We start from the raw sequence: 17,773 nt of genomic DNA, 5'->3' as shown, positions 1-17,773 counted from the left end.
CAGATGAATCCCCCCAGTCATACTGATAGCTCTTGGCCATGTAGTATGATGCTGACTACATTCCCAAAATCAAGAGTCACAAAGAATCGTGCAACAAGCACATTTTTGGATACTTAACCATCCCTATCTACCTCATAAATAATTAAACAGTGGGCCCAAGCATTTTCCTTTGTAAAGTCCCTTTTCAGTTCAGCAAACCAAAACTGAAAACATGAATGCTGGAAGCAAAACCAGTTCCACAATTTGAGACTACAAAACTAGTGAAGCTTAAAACAACAGTTACTACCTGTAGGACAAAATCACGTCATTGCTACAAAAAAAAAAAAAAAAGTACATTTGTCTCTGACAGTAACCTGAGATATATAATTTTTCCCTTAAGTAGTTACACAACAAGCTGGATTTTCATTCACTGCCTGGTAGAAAATACGCTTTCAAAATGTAATACCTTGCTTCTGTTCACAATTCACAGCGCATCCCAAAATAAGCTGAAGCATTCTCCCAAGCTCCGCAGCATCAGCATGCTCTCCAATCAGGTTAACGTCAGGAAGGGTGAAGTCATTAATCTGTTGTCCTAGAATCTGCATAAAGACCCAGTACATACATGTCTGTCACACTGCACATATACATACACACACATTTCAAAATACAAAGGTGATTCAGAATCAACACAAGCAATTCACTCGTACTTTAACAGTTTTCAGCCCACCTTTAAAAATACTAAATTGCCTAACATCTAACATGCAAATACTAAACCAGAGAAACCTGACTGTCTCTACTAATAAGAAATTATTAGTTTCAAACTTAGTAAGATATTTTTCTTCAGATAAGAAAGGTAACAAGACAGGCTTCCACAGTGATCAACAGCACATGGATAACAATTTTTTTTAAACTTTTCCATTAAAAGAAATCAAATGCCTAAAAACATTTTGTGTAGCATAACATATTATAAACAAATCTCACATTTCTTACTACTAGAAACACAGAAATTGAAAAATTTCACTGATACAACACATGCTTTTGTACTGATGGATGACATATATAAGACAGTAAAAAACTTAATCACTTGGCCTCACACTTTTACAAAATTTAAGGGAATTCAGCCAGCCTCACAGCTAAGAAAGCTAGTTTCATCGAAGAGAACTTGAGGTAGTAGTACAATACATAATTAAACAACCCACATGCAGAAAGAAAAGAAAAACAACACCCAAAACAAAAAAACCCACATGACTTATAATTAATGTAATCTGCTTTACAATTAAGAAGGATTTACATTAATGATTGTCAGTAGAAGGAATTAAACAATTCTGCCAAATTGTTCATAAAGAGCTTTCAGGGGGCTGAAATTATGAATATGAAATACAGAATTAAACACATATCTGACACGTAAATTGCAGATACAAAGAAACTGTCACTTCTTAAGCAGGGTGCAATAAAGAAACAATGACTATGGAGGGAATCAGTCCTTTGTTTGCTGGGTGCCCTTTTTTGTGTTAACACTGAAGAAAAACAGAAATCAAGTAAAGGTATTTATAAAAAACATATAACAGATGTATATGAAGAATACATGGAAATCAAGCCATTCAGAAGTTTTCCAGGGTTGAGCTTTGTGGAACTGTTGTGTTTGAGTTTGTTCTTGTTTTGTATAGTGTTTTTTGTATTGTGGCTTTTTTTTTTTTTTTTAAACAGCTTTCTCAAAGAATGAGCACCAACACAACTAAAAATCTCTATGTTTTAAAGGACACAGATTCATTCTTGTTGGAAAAGACTTCCTTTAGGTCATTCTAATGAGAAAATAATAATTCTGTGAATGCATCAAGCACAATGGAAAACACTGCCATAGTAAACAGACTGTGATAATGCAGTAAAACAAAACATTCTTTGAATTATACAAATCTGGTACGTGTTTACGTATGGATCTGTAGTTCTTGAATTTCTTTCAAATGTAATGTAATGTGCTCAACTTAAATCTGGCAACCGCTTCACAGTTACTGATAAAATAATTAGTGCTGAAGAAAACAGAATGGAAGAGGTACATCAGCAGGCACTAGGAAGAAGCCAAAGATGCAAAGATGTAATTAAGGGATTTTGAAATAAACATGAAATATAATTTTCTTTCTTTTTTTTCTTTTTGTGGAATTAAATATGAAAATGAAAGACAGACTCTGCAATAAATATCTTGAGATGCTAACAAGTATTTTCCCCTTTGTTAAAAAATAAATATAAAAGACCCTTACAAAAAAAAAAGTTTGAACTCCAGAGCAGCAGTGTTCTGCAGCAAGTTTACTGGGGCATAACAAAGCATGCAAGCTATAAATAGGCAACTGGCTTCTTGTTCTTCCATACTATAGTTGACAAAGATAGCAATGCAGGATAGCTACTGAAAGACTGTCCTCCTGAATGTGACACACATTTTTTAATTTTTGAAGATGAACAAAATTAACATATATCAATGGCTTTTAGCTACATCAGGTAAAATCCATCTACATTCACAAATATATTTTTGTAGGTGACTGCTAGGAGAGCGAATCATGTTGAGGAAAACAAAACCAAGATTAGTAGTAGACTCGAGATCATCTCCACTATCACCGTAAGAATTGACTTCAGATAAAAAAAAAGAAACCAAACAAAAATCCAGTCAAACTTCTATATGTGAACTACCTTTGCAGAACTTTATGAGCTTGAAACAGTTCAAAACTTGCTTAGTAGTAAAGTTTTCACATTAGGAACTTAATCGTCATACATACAAACCAGATGAAAAGAAGATGGCATCACTTTGTCACAGTAGTATTTATTTTCTATAACAAAAAACTTGCTTGTTTCTTTCTAGCATTGTGAGCTATGACTAGCTTCCTTAACTATCAATTTCCAAAATCTATTTCAACATGGACACCTGGCCATTTACTGAATATGAGCTTACGAGTCTAGCATTTTCTTTCACAGAATCACAGAATGTTCGGGGTTGGAAGAGACCTCTGTGGGTCATCTAGTCCAACCCCCCTGCCGAAGCAGGGTCGCTTACAGCAGGCTGCACAGGACCTTGTCCAGGCGGGTCTTGAATATCTCCAGAGAAGGAGACTCCACAACCTCCCTGGGCAGCCTGTGCCAGGGCTCCATCACCCTCAGAGGGAAGAAGTTCTTCCTCGTATTCAGACGGAACTTCCTCTGCTTCAGTTTGTGCCCATTGCCCCTTGTCCTGTCGCTGGGCACAACTGAACAGAGTCTAGTCCCATTCTCCTGACACCCAACCTTGAGATATTTATAAGCATTTATTAGGTCCCCTTGCAGCCTTCTCTTCTTCAGGCTGAACAAGCCCAGCTCCCTCAGCCTCTCCTCGTAGGAGAGATGCTCCAGTCCCCTCATCATCCTTGTAGCCCTCCTCTGGACTCTCTCCAGTAGCTCCTCATCTTTCTTGAAGTGGGGAGCCCAGAACTGGACACAGTACTCCAGATGGGGCCTCACTAGGGCAGTGTAGAGGGGAAGGAGAACCTCCCTCGACCTGCTGGCCACACTCCTCCTAATGCATCCCAGGACCTCATTAGCTTTCTTGGCAACCAGGGCACACTGCTGGCTCATGGTCAACCTGTCGTCCACCAGCACTCCCAGGTCCCTCTCTGCAGAGCTGCACTCAAGCAGGTCCACCCCAAGCCTGTACTGATGCATGGGGTTGTTCCTCCCCAGGTGCAGGACCCTGCACTTGCCCTTGCTGGACCTCATCAGGTTCCTCTCTGCCCAGCTTTCCAGCCTGTCCAGGTCACGCTGAATGGCAGCACAGCCTTCTGGTGTATCTACCACTCCTCCCAGTTTTGTGTCATTAGCAAACTTGCTGAGGGTACATTCTAACTCTTCATCCAGGTCGTTGATGAAGAAGTTGAACAAGACTGGGCCCAGTATTTACCCCTGAGGGACACCACTAGTTACCGGCCTCCAGCTAGGCTCACGATACCGATGACAACCCTCTGAGTTCTGCCATTCAGCCACTTCTCAATCCGCCTCACTGACCACTCATCCAGCCCACACTTCCTGAGCTTCTCTAGGAAGATGTTATGGGAGACAGTGTCAAAAGCCTTTCTGCAAATCTGTTCATTTTTAAATGTTTGTTATCACATATGTTCCTCTCCAAAGTATTTATAACAAGCTAGTATTTTGAGACAAGCAATGTTCAGAACATACATATTATGGGTTTTGTGGTGCGGCCTGTACAGATCCCTTTGCCTCAAAACGTCACTGAAACTAGAAGTGTAATTCAGCTGCAGACTCATCACTGAAAAAAATACTGTACTATATCTCCTCTGGAGTGGTTCACCTCTGAGTTTGCTCAATAGTGTAAGAGAAAATGCAAACGGCAGACTCGAATACGCCAGGATTAAAACATTTCATTAAAAATTTTAATGTGAGGAGAGGCTAAAAATGTTCTCTGTTCAAGAGAAAACAAAAATACATGAAAAAGGCAGTCTTTAGTTGGAACAGAGGAGAAAAAAATATTTAAAAAAAAAAATCAATCACAGCCTATCATCAAAAAGCTTATCATCACCTGTTAAAGCCTATCATCAAAACATAGTAAGCAAAGACATCTACTGTTTGCCTGACAGAATTTGCACATCTGACTCCTCTGTAAGCTCTGAGTATTCAATAAAGCAGGTGAGAAGTTTTAGAAAAGGCTAACAGCTGAGAATAGGCCATAAAACACACTGTATGCCAAATACTTTGAAAAAAAAAAGTTAGAACTTAGTCAGTACAATACAATTCACACTAAACAGGTTAGCTAAAATATGTAACAAACAGGAATGTAGATGTAGATCACTTCAAATGTTCTTACCTCATGGTTGTAATCCAATATTCCTTTTAAAACTTTCTTCAGGTTGCTTACCTATTTGACAAGAACAAGGAGGACATACAATAAATGCAGGAAATAAATTACAGAGAAATTATCATAAAGTAGGTAATCACAGAAGAATCACACAAAAGAATCACACAATCACATCTACTTCCACAATGAGACTTTCCCTTTGAGCAGTTTAATTTATCATTAAATCATGAAAGTTATGCAATAGTCCCTTATGATCAGACTTCCAGACCTGATCATAAGTCTTTATTAACTGACAGGCCCCATTTAAATTTATGAAAAACATCACATTGCCTTGCATAGGCTTTAGATGAGCCTTTAAAGCATGAATCTTACACGGACCACTTGTTTATTTTAGGATTATTTTTGTATCCAGAAGCTGAAACATTCTTTCCCTCCTTTCTTCTCTTAAAGTATCCTGGTGATCTCCTTTCTGCAGAGATATACCTCCTCCTCCAAATCACAACCAGCTACTGCTTAATATTGTCCTCTATTCCCAACTTATGAAAGCTTAATTCATTAACTTTCTCAATAATTCGTCCTCTTAGTTCTTTCATTTTTGTTCATTCCCCCCCAGCTCTTTACAATTGAATGTCTATCTTACAGTATCAAAGGAAAATTCACATTTCTCAGCAATGTCTTAGCTGCCATATAAAGATAGCTTCTGTTCACTTGCATAACCAATGGCATCAGTGAAGTGTCTCCTGCTGTATAGAATATATGCTACACTTCTCTAGTGCTGAGTACCGCTCCATTTCCAGCAAAAATCCATTTACATCAAGTCTCTGAGACAAAGAGTATATTTAAAAATTATAAAAATGCCCTAACTATCTCACGGGTGATATTTAGAAAAAAACAAATATTTGCCAAAAGTTACTGCTACAGATTCCCATGAATTAATGTCCAAGTATTTAAGCAAGGAATTCAGATAACAGTAGCAGTGCACTGTCTTCTCACGTGACAGTAGAGCAGCTGAGGGAACTGGGTTGTTTAGCCTTGAGAACAGGAGACTGAGAGGAGACCTTTTGACTTTCTACAACTACCTGAGAGGTGGTTGTAGCAAGGTGGGTATTGGTCTCTTTTGCCAAGTACCAAGCGATAGGACAAGAGGAAACAGCCTCAAGTTGTGGCAGGGGAGGTTTAGATCGGATATTCAGAAAAATTTCTTCACCAAAAGGGTCACCAAGCACTGGAACAGGCTGCCTAGGGAAGTGGTTAAGCCACCATCCCTGGAGGTATTTATAAGACCTGTAGATGTGGCGCTTGGGGACATGATTTAGTGGTGGAATTTACGGTGTTGGGTTTGTGGTTGAACTCAATGATCTTCAGGGTGTTTTCCAACCTAAATGATCCTACAAAGTCTATAAACAAGTTCTGCAAAGGCTGAACCTGGCTGAATTAGGATTCACAAAGTGCTGTTGCCGACAACAGCAGCCACAGCACCAAACTGTGGAACTATAACGAAGGCAGAGTGAAAACTCTCACATCCCAGCTATCTTTGAAGCCCACATTAACTTCTATACTCTTCATTACGTTCGAAAAATATCCAGCTAGGAGATTCTGTCCACTGACAGAAGTCATCTATCCTCCAAAAGATCTGAGAAAACACCACAGAAAATGGTTAGGAAACACGATACCAAAATCCAGGGACAAACTCAACATTTCAACACAGTCAACATACGAAACAAGATTATGAAAGCAAAATCCAGGCTCTTTTCGAAGAAAAGCTCAAGAAAGGAACAGGTTACACCCACATTAGAAGATTTACCTATGAAATCCAAAGTGATAATGATCTGATTACCTTATCCCTATTAATCTACTTCCTTCCGGAAACGTGGCAAAAGCTGACCACTTATTAAGACATAAGAACAGCCTGATTGTCTTCACAATCACTGAACTAACTCATACAAGAAACAAAAATTCACCTGGACTTGAGAAGTGGCACATCAAATATTCTGACAACCTAGAATGAGAATTGGAGATGCTACACTATAGCAAGTATACAACAACATTTATTCTCCGTCCCATAACGGCATAATAATTAGTTTACTTTCAGGTTTACACTTTCTACTCCCAAATACATACTACTTCTGTAATAATACACATAACACATCATGTTTCTGTAAGAACTACAACTATCTTCTAGCTGTCTGCTCAAAAGCAACCACCACCACCTCTCAAAGGCTATGCACAATCACAAATGAAGTCTGCAACAGATTTAAGAATTTAAAGAAATGTAAATAATTTGATTTTGATGTCAAATCACCACAAAGAATACTGCACTGATTGGAACATAATTTTCAAACTTGATTCATTAAAATCTTCCAGTTTGTAATTTACCTGAGTGTGCTGCAGAAAGTGCCACAGAAACGCAAAGGCCATGCTGCAGAATTCAAGTCCAGTTTACTGATGAGAACACTGTGAGGAACCTCAAACTTGAACATAATCCCAAAAAATGAGAAACAAAATGGAAAGCACCTGCCTACAAAATACTTCTTTGCTTCTTGTAAGCATTGTTTGAATTAAAATTCCTTAAACATAGTCATCTTCCTCCATACAACCTTCATAGAGCTAAGAGTTGAGATGCTAGAACAAAATCAGTATTGATCAAGATCTGTCACCAAAACTAACATATAGGGCATCACCCTCAGAAAAAGAAAACAGTAAAGAAACTGCAAAAAAACATCTTGTCTTTGAGCTCCTATTTTATTCCACTGTCAATCAGAAGCACTAGGATAATGCGCTTTCAAGAGTTAACTGTACCATCTTTGTACCTGGCACACAATCAGACAATTATAAAGCTAAAGCAGCTTCTTTACAGACTGGCTAAACTTAACAATGATCCTCAGTATCACTCAAAGCACTTTCGATTCTTCTCGGGCCCCCCCCCCCCCCCATTTCTCTGCAGTGAATACTACTGCCACTGACAGAGAATCATCATGGGAAATTACCACAGATGTTTTCTGTTTTGAGATTTAACTTAGCAGCTCCAGCAACATTTGTCAGGTCATAGCGTAAGTTCATAAAAGGAAGACTTCAAACAGACACGAATGAAAATGAACACCACCACAAGAAAGTGTTAAAGACAACCAATTACATCAGAATTTGAAATCACAGCAGGTGATGTTTGTTCAGAATTTTTTTTTTTTACTTTTTCTTAAGCACATGGGGGAAATCTAACTATAACTAGTCAACAAAGACCACTAAATCACACAGTGGTAGAATACAACAGATAGAATTTTCAATACCGATCATGACTATAAAGCACTGTATCATCCTTTGGAGACCAGCCCATGATCACATGTGAGGCTTATTTGCTTGCATCAACCCAACTTCCTCCCTTTCCATACAAAGCACGTACACTACCCTCCCAACCCCTTCCACATCCATTCCCTGCACCCACACCTCTGTTGGAAAAGACATGAAACACTGGAGAAAGAAAACAAACCAGTGACAACTATGCTTTAATCCTCTTCAAAAGCTGTTGCAACTCACAATAGACAGAGTATTAATTATTTCTAGATGAATCTCTATTAATTTTCAATGTCTTTTCCATCTGTCATTTCCTGCTTTATTTCTTCCATCTCATACTATCAAGGAGAGGACATTTGCTTTAAGCTTTCAACTAATGCATCCACAAAAGCAACCTCCATGTTATTATTCCTTCTTTGAACATCTAATTTTCACTACTATCCACAACAGAGCTGTGTGGACGTTCCTTATGTTATCCTCTCACTTTACAGCCATCTTGGCTGTAGTCTAGTACTACATAGTTAGCACACAGTGTTCAGTATGAGACTGACCCTTATTACACAGTATTAATTGGATACACTGACTGGAATGAAAGGAGAGTTGATGTGTCCTGGGTTACTGAAGGCAACTTATGATCCGGCAACACCATACGACTTACTGTTTGCAGGTTTTTTTCTCCTTTTTTTGTTTTCCTCACCGGCCATGAAATCTCTATTTTTATTTAATACAGTTTTACTTACTGGTTCCAAACTAAGGGTCTGTAATGGTATTCCATCTAGATTTATACCTTTACCAATATACTTGCACAAGAAATGGAAAGCCTGATGAAGTGGACAGTAGAAATGCCCTTAAGCTTGTGATTGCCCACATAAATGGAGCATGGGTTATCTAAACTCTTGTTTTCTCTCTAACAGTATGATAGCCAGTCACCAATTTTTCATTTATCCTTATATCACAAGTATGACTGAAATAATGTTTTTGCTGAAGACTCTGTGTAAATTAACTTCTCTTTGTACATTTCAGGTCCTGAAGTGTCTGAATGGGAACCCCAATGTTCTGACACACTGTTCAACAGTATCTTTCCTGGGTAATTATGCACAGACCTAATTTCCTTCAGACAGGTTATAATTAAGAACTTTATAACCTCTGGAAGTGTTGCTAGGGCACACTTGCAAGCGGTGAGAGAATTCTTAATCAATCAGCTTCATATATCTCATTAAGGTACATATTCAGGCCAGCTGCACTTAAAGGTGGGGAAAGAGGGGAAGAAAAGCATGCATGCATCATTCCCACCACATACATTAGGTTTCTGCTCTAATCTAAGCACAAATACAGGCTGGGCAGAGAATGCATTGAGAGGAGGACGAGCCCTGAGGAGAAGGACTTGGGGGTGCTGGTTGATGAGAAGCTCAACATGACCCAGCAACATGCACTCACAGCCCAGAAGGCCAACCATATCCTGGGCTGCATCAAAAGCAGCATAGCCAGCACGTCCAGGGAGGTGACTCTGCCTCCCTACGCCGCTCTGGTGAGACTCCACCTGGAGTCCTGAGCCCAGCTCTGGAGCCCTCAGCACAGGAAAGACATGGACCTGTTGGATCAGGTCCAGAGGAGGGCCACAAAAACGATCAGAGGGATGGAACACCTCTCCTACTAGGACAGGCTGAGAGAGTTGGGGCTGTTCAGCCTGGAGAACAGAAGGCTCTGGGAAGACCCTGTAGCAGCCTTCCAGTACCTGAAGAAGGCCTACAAGAAAGCTGGAGAAGGACTTTTTACATGAACATGTAGTTGATAGAACAACAGGTCATGGGTTTAAACTGAAAGAGGGTAGATTTAAACTAGATTGAAGAAAGAAATTCTTTACTCTGAGGGTGGTGAAACACTGGAACAGGTTGCTCAGAGAAGCTGTGGCTGCGCCCTCCCTGGAAGTGTTCAAGACCAAGCTGGAGAGAGGTGGTCTAGTGGTAGGTGTCCCTGCCCGTGGCAGGGGGGACGGAACAAGATGATTTATAAGGTCCTCTCCAACCCAAACCTTTCTACAAATATTTATATTTATTTAAATGGCATTCTGTGGGAGCCTGTCTCTTCATTGACTATAAATAAAGCCTAGAGAGGGACTATACCACCAGCTTTGGGGGTCATTCCCCTCCTAGCTGTTCTCTGCAAAAAGAAATCCCAAAAAAACAGATACAGACACTGTCTTCAGTTAAATGACAATAAAAAAAATAAACTGAAAGTGGCTCTGAACACAGAGAGCGTTTCCACATATAACTTATGTTTGGAGATATTGTTGACTTAGGAATTAAGGGTATATCACAGCAGAACTAAATGTATCTGTTGCTAATAATCTTTTTGACAGAAATGAATGCTGGTTTACAATATGCCTATAATCTCTGCTTCCTGCTTGCAGAAAAGCATTGATGTGACAGGCTTCCACCCTTCTCAGAAAAAAAAAACCAAAACATCTAAACGGTTGCTAACGAATAAGTGCTCCCTTCTCTTGCAAAGGAACAAGAAAGTAGCAGAAAGATGACACTGGACACTGAAAACTAGCTTCCAATACTCCACCAGTCAACCTAGCTTGTACTGTAAAAGACTTCAGAGCAAACATAACTGTACTACTGCAGGGAGTCAAAATTAATTCTCAAAAATCAGGTGTGTTTACTTAGATTACAGCACTAAGTAGTCTGTACTCTAATTTCATTGATTATTTCATTTTGCAATACTGTATCAAACACAAGGCATTCAAACTGTACTAGCTGCAGAAAGTCTAGTGGCTCCTATTGTTTGAATGTGCTATTCATTAATGGAACACACACTGCTTGCTACTATAAACATCAATAAAAATGTACAGTAAACTTATGCTGTAGTCTGAATGCCAAAGCAAGAAGTCCAGAAAAGAGTCAGAAATCAAGCCGAACAATGTATGTCCTTCCTTTCCCAAGCTAGGTACAACTACACTGAAAGGGGGAAGGATGAGGGGGAATATGGGGGATGGGGTGGTGTCAGCTTAATCCCATCCCTCAGACAGTCAACAACTTATTCTGTAATTTCCAGAACTGACATGTGAGTATTATATCATTAACTGTTTAAAGTTCTGTTCTGTTACTGGTATTCCTGTACAACTTGACATTGAACTATTCTTGGCAACAAAATTTTGTCAACAGAATTGTTTTCTGTGCTGTTACCCATTTTCAATAAAGGCTGTTTTATCTTCAAAATGTCTTCTTCAGCATGAAACACTAGTATGTACAGTTTAAACTTTGACTATATTAAAGTGTTCAGTTGTAGATCAGGAAAGAAATACATCTTTCTTTTTTGCGGGTTTTTTGGCTTTTATTACCACAACATAAAATTGCAGTTAAGGCAGCAGGGAGGAGCAGGGGTTTTTGGTTGCCGAAGGGAAAATGAACTGCTGTGTACACTGATGTATGCTATGCCCCAGAAATTATAACCACAAAGAAGTAACCACATGTTTCTCTACTTAACACAGTAGACAAATATTTGGTCAGCTGTAAGACACAGAATGCTCGCTGAACGCCTCCCACTCTGCAAGTCCCCCGCATTCTATCTAACATTTCCCTTTTTGTATCCTGCCCTGAAACCAAGAACATAATGACATCCCTGGGAATATATACGTTTGCTTTAAACTGGTACAGCAGCAGGAAAAATACTTTTAATAAGATGGCATTCTTGCAGTTATAGGAAAGTGAACTGCTGAACGAAAAAAAATAAGAAAAGCTGAGCCATATCATTTTGTTTATTCCCTATACAGGCCAGCATCCAATTCAAAGTTAGCAAACGCATGATTTTCCGAGTATCTCTTCCAACAGCGGTTAGGAGGGCTGCATCAGGCCTACACTAACCTGTATGAGGCCCTTCTAACACAAAGGTCCACAAAGTAGTGATAACTGTAAATGTAACAAATGTAACATGTAGGGGATGTTATCACTTCAGGTGGTCAGAAACAAGTCTTGGTACTTTGTGAATAATTCGGACGGTTGCAAGACAAGGGACTCCTGAATAATCCCTTTAGGCGCCTGGGCCTTGGGAGAACAGGTATGCAAACTACAGAGATAAGGAGGCTGCAGGATAATCTGAAGACCTCTGCCGAGAGACGCCAAACAAACATGTGCGATGGACATTACCATATATTAATGAATTCTCGGAAAAGCCATTACTACGATAAACATTTCTTGGAAATGTAATTAATATGTATGTTAACATAGCATAAATATCTAGTAACTGTGTCTCTTCGGTGCACACGTTTGGAGGAGAGATCCCCCGTGTGCCCGGCGCCGCAATAAAGAATACCTGCTTAATAGTCTGCCGACTATTGAGTCTTCAGTTCCGGCTTTTCACGGCATCAGTAGAATTACCTGCAGATCACATTTTGGTTTGTTGTTTTAACTTATTTCCCCTACTAGACTGGATCCTTTATGCGGTTCTTTATAACAAGAGCTTGTACAAGTGGTGACTATCACACTATATGATACTGGAGGCAAAGACCAACCATGTTTTGCAACAAGATTATAATACAGCTCATTATCATGACTTGCGAGGTAGTGAGATAACCCTATTATCTTTTCTCATGGTGCTTCTTAAAAAATGAAGGGACATCTATATCATTGAGACACGCAGAAGTACGTTGCCTACATTTTAAATCTAGTGACAAACAAATAGAAATACACAGACTGAAAATGTTCTTCCAAGCCAGGCTACAAATGACGGATTGACTGATAGACATTTGAACAACTAGATTACTAATAGCGTTTACACCTATATAAAGAACAGCAGTCGGCAAAGCATAGGAATTACTTTCCTGGTTACAGTATCACATTTGTCCCTTTTGGTATTCTTCTTGAAAAAGGAAGTGGTATATAAAAGAAGTAGACAAAAAAGCTAGAGTATACATGTGTTTTAAACAAAAAAATAATCAGTCTCTAGTTCTTGTTTACATGGATAAAAGAAAAACAAGAAGGAATGGCATCAGCAAGAAACTGAAATTTGACCTAATGTTTTTCCAACCTCAATCACGTAAGGAAGTAACTAGATTGCAGTCTTTTTTTTTTTTTTCTTATTCACACCTGCTAAGCCTTAGGATCTGCCAGACTGGTGGGAGACCTAAAAAAATTTATTCCTCAAGCTCCACAAGTTACAGAAGCTGCTGCTCTGCTTTAAATCAGCTGAAATGCTATTATAACAAACAGATCTCAATTTGTTGTTCTCCAAATTTAACATCCAAGACTTAAATATTCCTTAGAAAAAAGCCACAGAAATATTTTTGAGAAAACTAAAACCTTGTATCCAGCTGCTCATTTGCAGTTCTATGAGCTTCTTTGAAAAATTCATTTAAATTAACTGCTTTATAAGCAGTAGAAGGACTAACCAAGCTTTTTTAGGGATTAGGTCTTTCATCCAACAGCCAGTCAAATATCTTCATCAATGTACCCATTTTTGCTGGCAGCCCTGGTAGACAAGACATTCTAAAGCAGCCCAGACTTGCACACAGCTGGCCAGGCAGCAGAGACCAGGCTGACAGGTCTGCTGGCCAAGTCAAAACATACACAGCAGCAGTATGCTGCATCCTTGTCTCAGGCAGCAGTTATCTGTCTGTCCCTTCTGTTCAGCCAGTGACGCTGATCAGCCTGTAAGTACCAAAGCATTTCACAGGTGTAGCCCTTCCCCAGATGCTCAGAAGGGTTTTGGTGGCTAGAAGAAAATGGTTTTATAATAAGCATGAACTAACACAAAAAGCACAACCTTTTTGTTTCCCCAAGTAGTCAGGCTGGAAATGGCAATTTAGAAAGGCAGATGTATCATTCTCTGAACAAAATTGGTCAGAAACTACCTGACATCTGCATGTGAATTTATGTTCTTTGGGTACAGCAGTACCACCTTATTGTCTTAAGGCCTGCAGAGAATGTACTAGAATACCAGGTGATACAAATGACCCAGCAAACAGACTGTGGTTAAAAACATGCTGAGTACAAACAACAGAGAAAAAACATGACTTCCTCTCCTAAAGCTCAGTAGTTGTGCAGAGCTGATAAAGTAAAAGGAAACAACACTTTGCCATTTTCATGTAAATAAATTGCTTACTATTCTGCTGGCTTTGTAGGGCTGTTTCCCAAAGCTCTTTTTTTTTTTTTAACGCTACTTTCACACTTTGCATTTAAAAAAGATCTTTCATTCAATATTTGAAAAACAAAGGGAGGTAACTGATGAATAAAACTTATTTTAATATTTTCCTTTTAAATTATTGAAACCTATTTACAAACTTCAAACGTTTTTTCTTTGCTAAACTGTGCAGGACTACAACAACATAAAAAACAAATAAATGTAATTAAAATGGTCTATAATTCAAAAGGCTGTACTGCAAAGCAAGGTGATAATTTAGAAATACGCTAACATTTAGATAGAATACTGTATGAAGAACTGAAACACACATTCGCAGACAATCAAAGGAAGTCAAATACCTTTAGCCTCCAATTATCTCCTACTTCTGTTTTGATCCTGTTCAGCCAGTTTTCGTCAAAGTAAGCTGGATCTCTGAAACACAAAAAATGTAGAATATTCATTAAAAACAGGTTACAGAAACTGTGAGCATATCTTAGTGGCTAAGCCCCCATCTCAGGCTGAGGTTTTTTAAATTACTACCACTGAATCCACCACTATATACACGGCCTATATATAGTAGTTCAGAATCCTGTTGCTACTCTGTTTTCTTGCACCCTGTTGACAGCACAGCTTTATTTGTGTGCCAGCAGTAGCCAATACTTTTGAGAAAGCTGCTGTACTTGGAACGCACTTTGCCAGTTTTTCCCCTCTGTAAGTTCTTCATCTAATTTATCAGCTGGTACTGGAGCAATATTTGCTTGCATTACTTGAAAGTGTTACAAAAAATATTACTTTTCCACACGTTATGGATCCCTACTGCTATATGTTTACAACTATTCAACTTCTAAATGGGAAGCTGGAGACTGAAAAAGACATGTTGTCTTTGTACAGTGAGAAGAGTTAAAAAGTATTTACTACTGAGAACACACTTCATTATTACTTCATCTACCAAACATCATCAGGTTTTGCTAATCTCTTTTCATGGTAACCCTAAACAAATCTTTCTGTGAACACCTTTCCTTAAAAGTTTTTCTATCTTCTGCACTTTTGATGAGGCAATCAAGACAAAGAAAAGAAGAACACCTACTGCTTGTAGAGTATACTTCTATGAACTTCCTCCCTTTCTCTCTCACAAGCACCTTCTTCAAGACAACTCCCAAGACTCTCTTGCCCCCAAGTTCTAAGATATTCTAAAAGGCTAACTTTTTCTGCCTTTCGCTTAAGTCAAATTTTCCTTTTACCATACAGACTTTTGAAAATGGTATGATCAGAACTAAGAAGAGAGGCACTACAAATAGCTGGTTTTAAAGGAGTAGGTCAACAAAATAGAAGGAAAGGCTCATATTTCATCTAACATATAAAGTTAGTACAGACAGGGGGAAAAAACAACTTTCTCTTTTTGTAAGCTTAAGCCTCTTAAGAGTCAGTGTGGTAGGCCAGGTTAGAGTTTTACATGAAGTATTCTAATTTCTGGACTTCTACTGCTGCATTTGCCACCAAGTACTATTAGATTTTCTGCTGTACCCTCTACAGATAGAAAGGTTCTGAATCGAGCTGGTTTTTTTACGGGCAAGATGCCATGAGATCTTTTGACAAAAGCTCAAGAAAACTATGAATCTGCCTGGGCATTCAAATAACATCTATATCATATATGCTGTACACCAGAAATTACATTAGTACTTATATGAGGGCACAGACTTTGCAGCCACACTTTGTACCTAATGCACAGTATCTCCTGTATTCTATCTTCTCCAAAACATCTTCTTCACAATGCATCAAGGTGTGCAAGTAGACCATGATATAGCACACAGCAATGGAGTCAGATCACAAATGTTTCTTTACTGACACATTCCAATTGCTATTTTTACACATTCTGCTACAGACTCTGGCAAAGATTACGGCATATTTCCTTTCCTCTGACATGGCATCCGCAAACATATAGCTGGAAGAACAGCTTTAATTACTAGTTAACTTGATGACTCCAAATTACTCCCATTCAAAAACAGTGCAGTTCTAGCACAGAAGACAGAATCTTCAACTACGAAACAGAAAAAGCAATGTCTTATCCAGTGTCATCCGTTTTTTAAATCAATGTTTTCATAATAGCTTTCAAATGGCCTCTCTGCCCTCAGAAGACAGGTAAACCTAAGAATAAAATTTATTCTAATACATACAACATCTACTAGAGATGAAGAAGGCTCAGCTTTTACATGAAACAAACGGTTGTCCTTGCAAAAAGGCTTAATTTGCCTAACTTCCACTCAATCACAACAAAATCACCTGGACAATAATGAAAAAAAAAAAAAAGAGAGTTCAAGCCCCATGTAGCCCCACCAGATTCCGTTTGAGGTGTGGAGTTCAAAAAGCACCCTAGCAACCCTCAGATGGGTCTTCTGGGAACTGCCAGCAGCCAAGTGAGCCTTGCTTACAACAGACTCACAACTACAAAGCGTTTATGCAGCTGAATGAGAAAGCAGCTATGCTATATTACCTGTGCTTCGCTAGCAAAAAAGACCAACAGAACTTTCTTAAGGACTGTATCTTCTCACTTCAAGTTGCACTTGGTCACTAACATCTTCAGCTGCTTCAAGGCTGCAGTGCCATGAATACATCAACTCTTGACTTACCAATTTCACTGTAAATAATGACTCTAAGGAGTAACATGGGTAAGCATAAGCAACTGCCCACAAGCAGAACTATATCTGGACTGATGGGATGGCTAGTATTGCATACCCGATTTTCAGAAATAAGGGCATCAGCTGAGGAAGAGTAACAAGATTTCAGTGTCAACTCCAACTCATTCCCCTCCGAAAGCATGTACCCTCAATAGCAACTAAGTAGCTTACTATTGCAATGAAAGCAACATGTGGACCAGGAACTGGCCTGCATTGTCTTGACGGAAGTCTTGGGCTACCTACAGCTTTCTATATGTCATCAAACATATATAAGGAAGGTCCCGGAGAATTAAATCTAAAGTCGTTGTGGTAGTCTTCTCCTACAGATCCCATTCGTTTTTTTTCTTTGAAGTATCCAAGCATCCAGCATCTGATAAGCAATCCACTCTAAATTATCAACATGTAACACTGGTCAGAATAGTACCAAGAATTCTCTTTATGGCACCTCCATGCAGATTACACAACAATTAGTAGCGTATTGCAAAAACACTTTGCCAGCAACACAAGCAGCAGAAAAGCAGCAGCTTGGGTATCAACACCAAGCAAATCTAGAATGCTCATCCTTTTCTCATCCATGAGTCACCTCAGAACCATTCCCAGCGTGCTGTTATAATTTCATTTCTGTCCTCTAATATTTGATTAAGGTTCAGAATTAATACCAACATCAATGCTTTCTTTCTATATAAAACTAATGGAAATTAAATCTGAAATAAAAGACTTCATCAGAATTTCTAGAAGCACTTCTGAAAAGGGGCTTCCAGACTAATATTAGGTCATTCACAGCCCTTCTATGAACAAGTCTCCCTCTGCTGAATCTTTGGGAATAATGATTCAATCATACTCCAGAGTTCTTTAACTCCTTTAGCCCATGTCTTTAAGAAAG

At 38.9% G+C, this 17,773-nt stretch overlaps 1 protein-coding gene across 5 annotated transcripts in view; it reads right to left on the bottom strand.

Moving 5' to 3' along the window:
* HOOK3 (hook microtubule tethering protein 3) overlaps window positions 1-17,773 on the bottom strand; it is a 107,540-nt gene that overhangs the window by 59,845 nt on the left and 29,922 nt on the right. For 4 of the 5 annotated variants that reach the window (XM_075411395.1, XM_075411398.1, XM_075411396.1 and 1 more), the window contains exons 3-5: window positions 14,575-14,647; window positions 4,817-4,867; window positions 446-578 (exon numbers count right to left, since the gene is read on the bottom strand). In XM_075411395.1, coding sequence (XP_075267510.1) covers window positions 446-578; window positions 4,817-4,867; window positions 14,575-14,647 — 257 coding nt within the window. Of the gene's footprint in view, window positions 1-445; window positions 579-4,816; window positions 4,868-7,183; window positions 7,234-14,574; window positions 14,648-17,773 lie in introns of those variants that run through there. The other variant, XM_075411400.1, reaches the window with a different exon arrangement.

The sequence above is a fragment of the Opisthocomus hoazin genome, chromosome Z, assembly GCF_030867145.1.
Source record: "Opisthocomus hoazin isolate bOpiHoa1 chromosome Z, bOpiHoa1.hap1, whole genome shotgun sequence".
In the NCBI taxonomy this organism is placed as follows: domain Eukaryota; kingdom Metazoa; phylum Chordata; class Aves; order Opisthocomiformes; family Opisthocomidae; genus Opisthocomus; species Opisthocomus hoazin.
The sequence above is the reverse complement of the archived record's forward strand: the minus strand, read 5'-3'. Positions and strand labels throughout refer to the sequence as shown.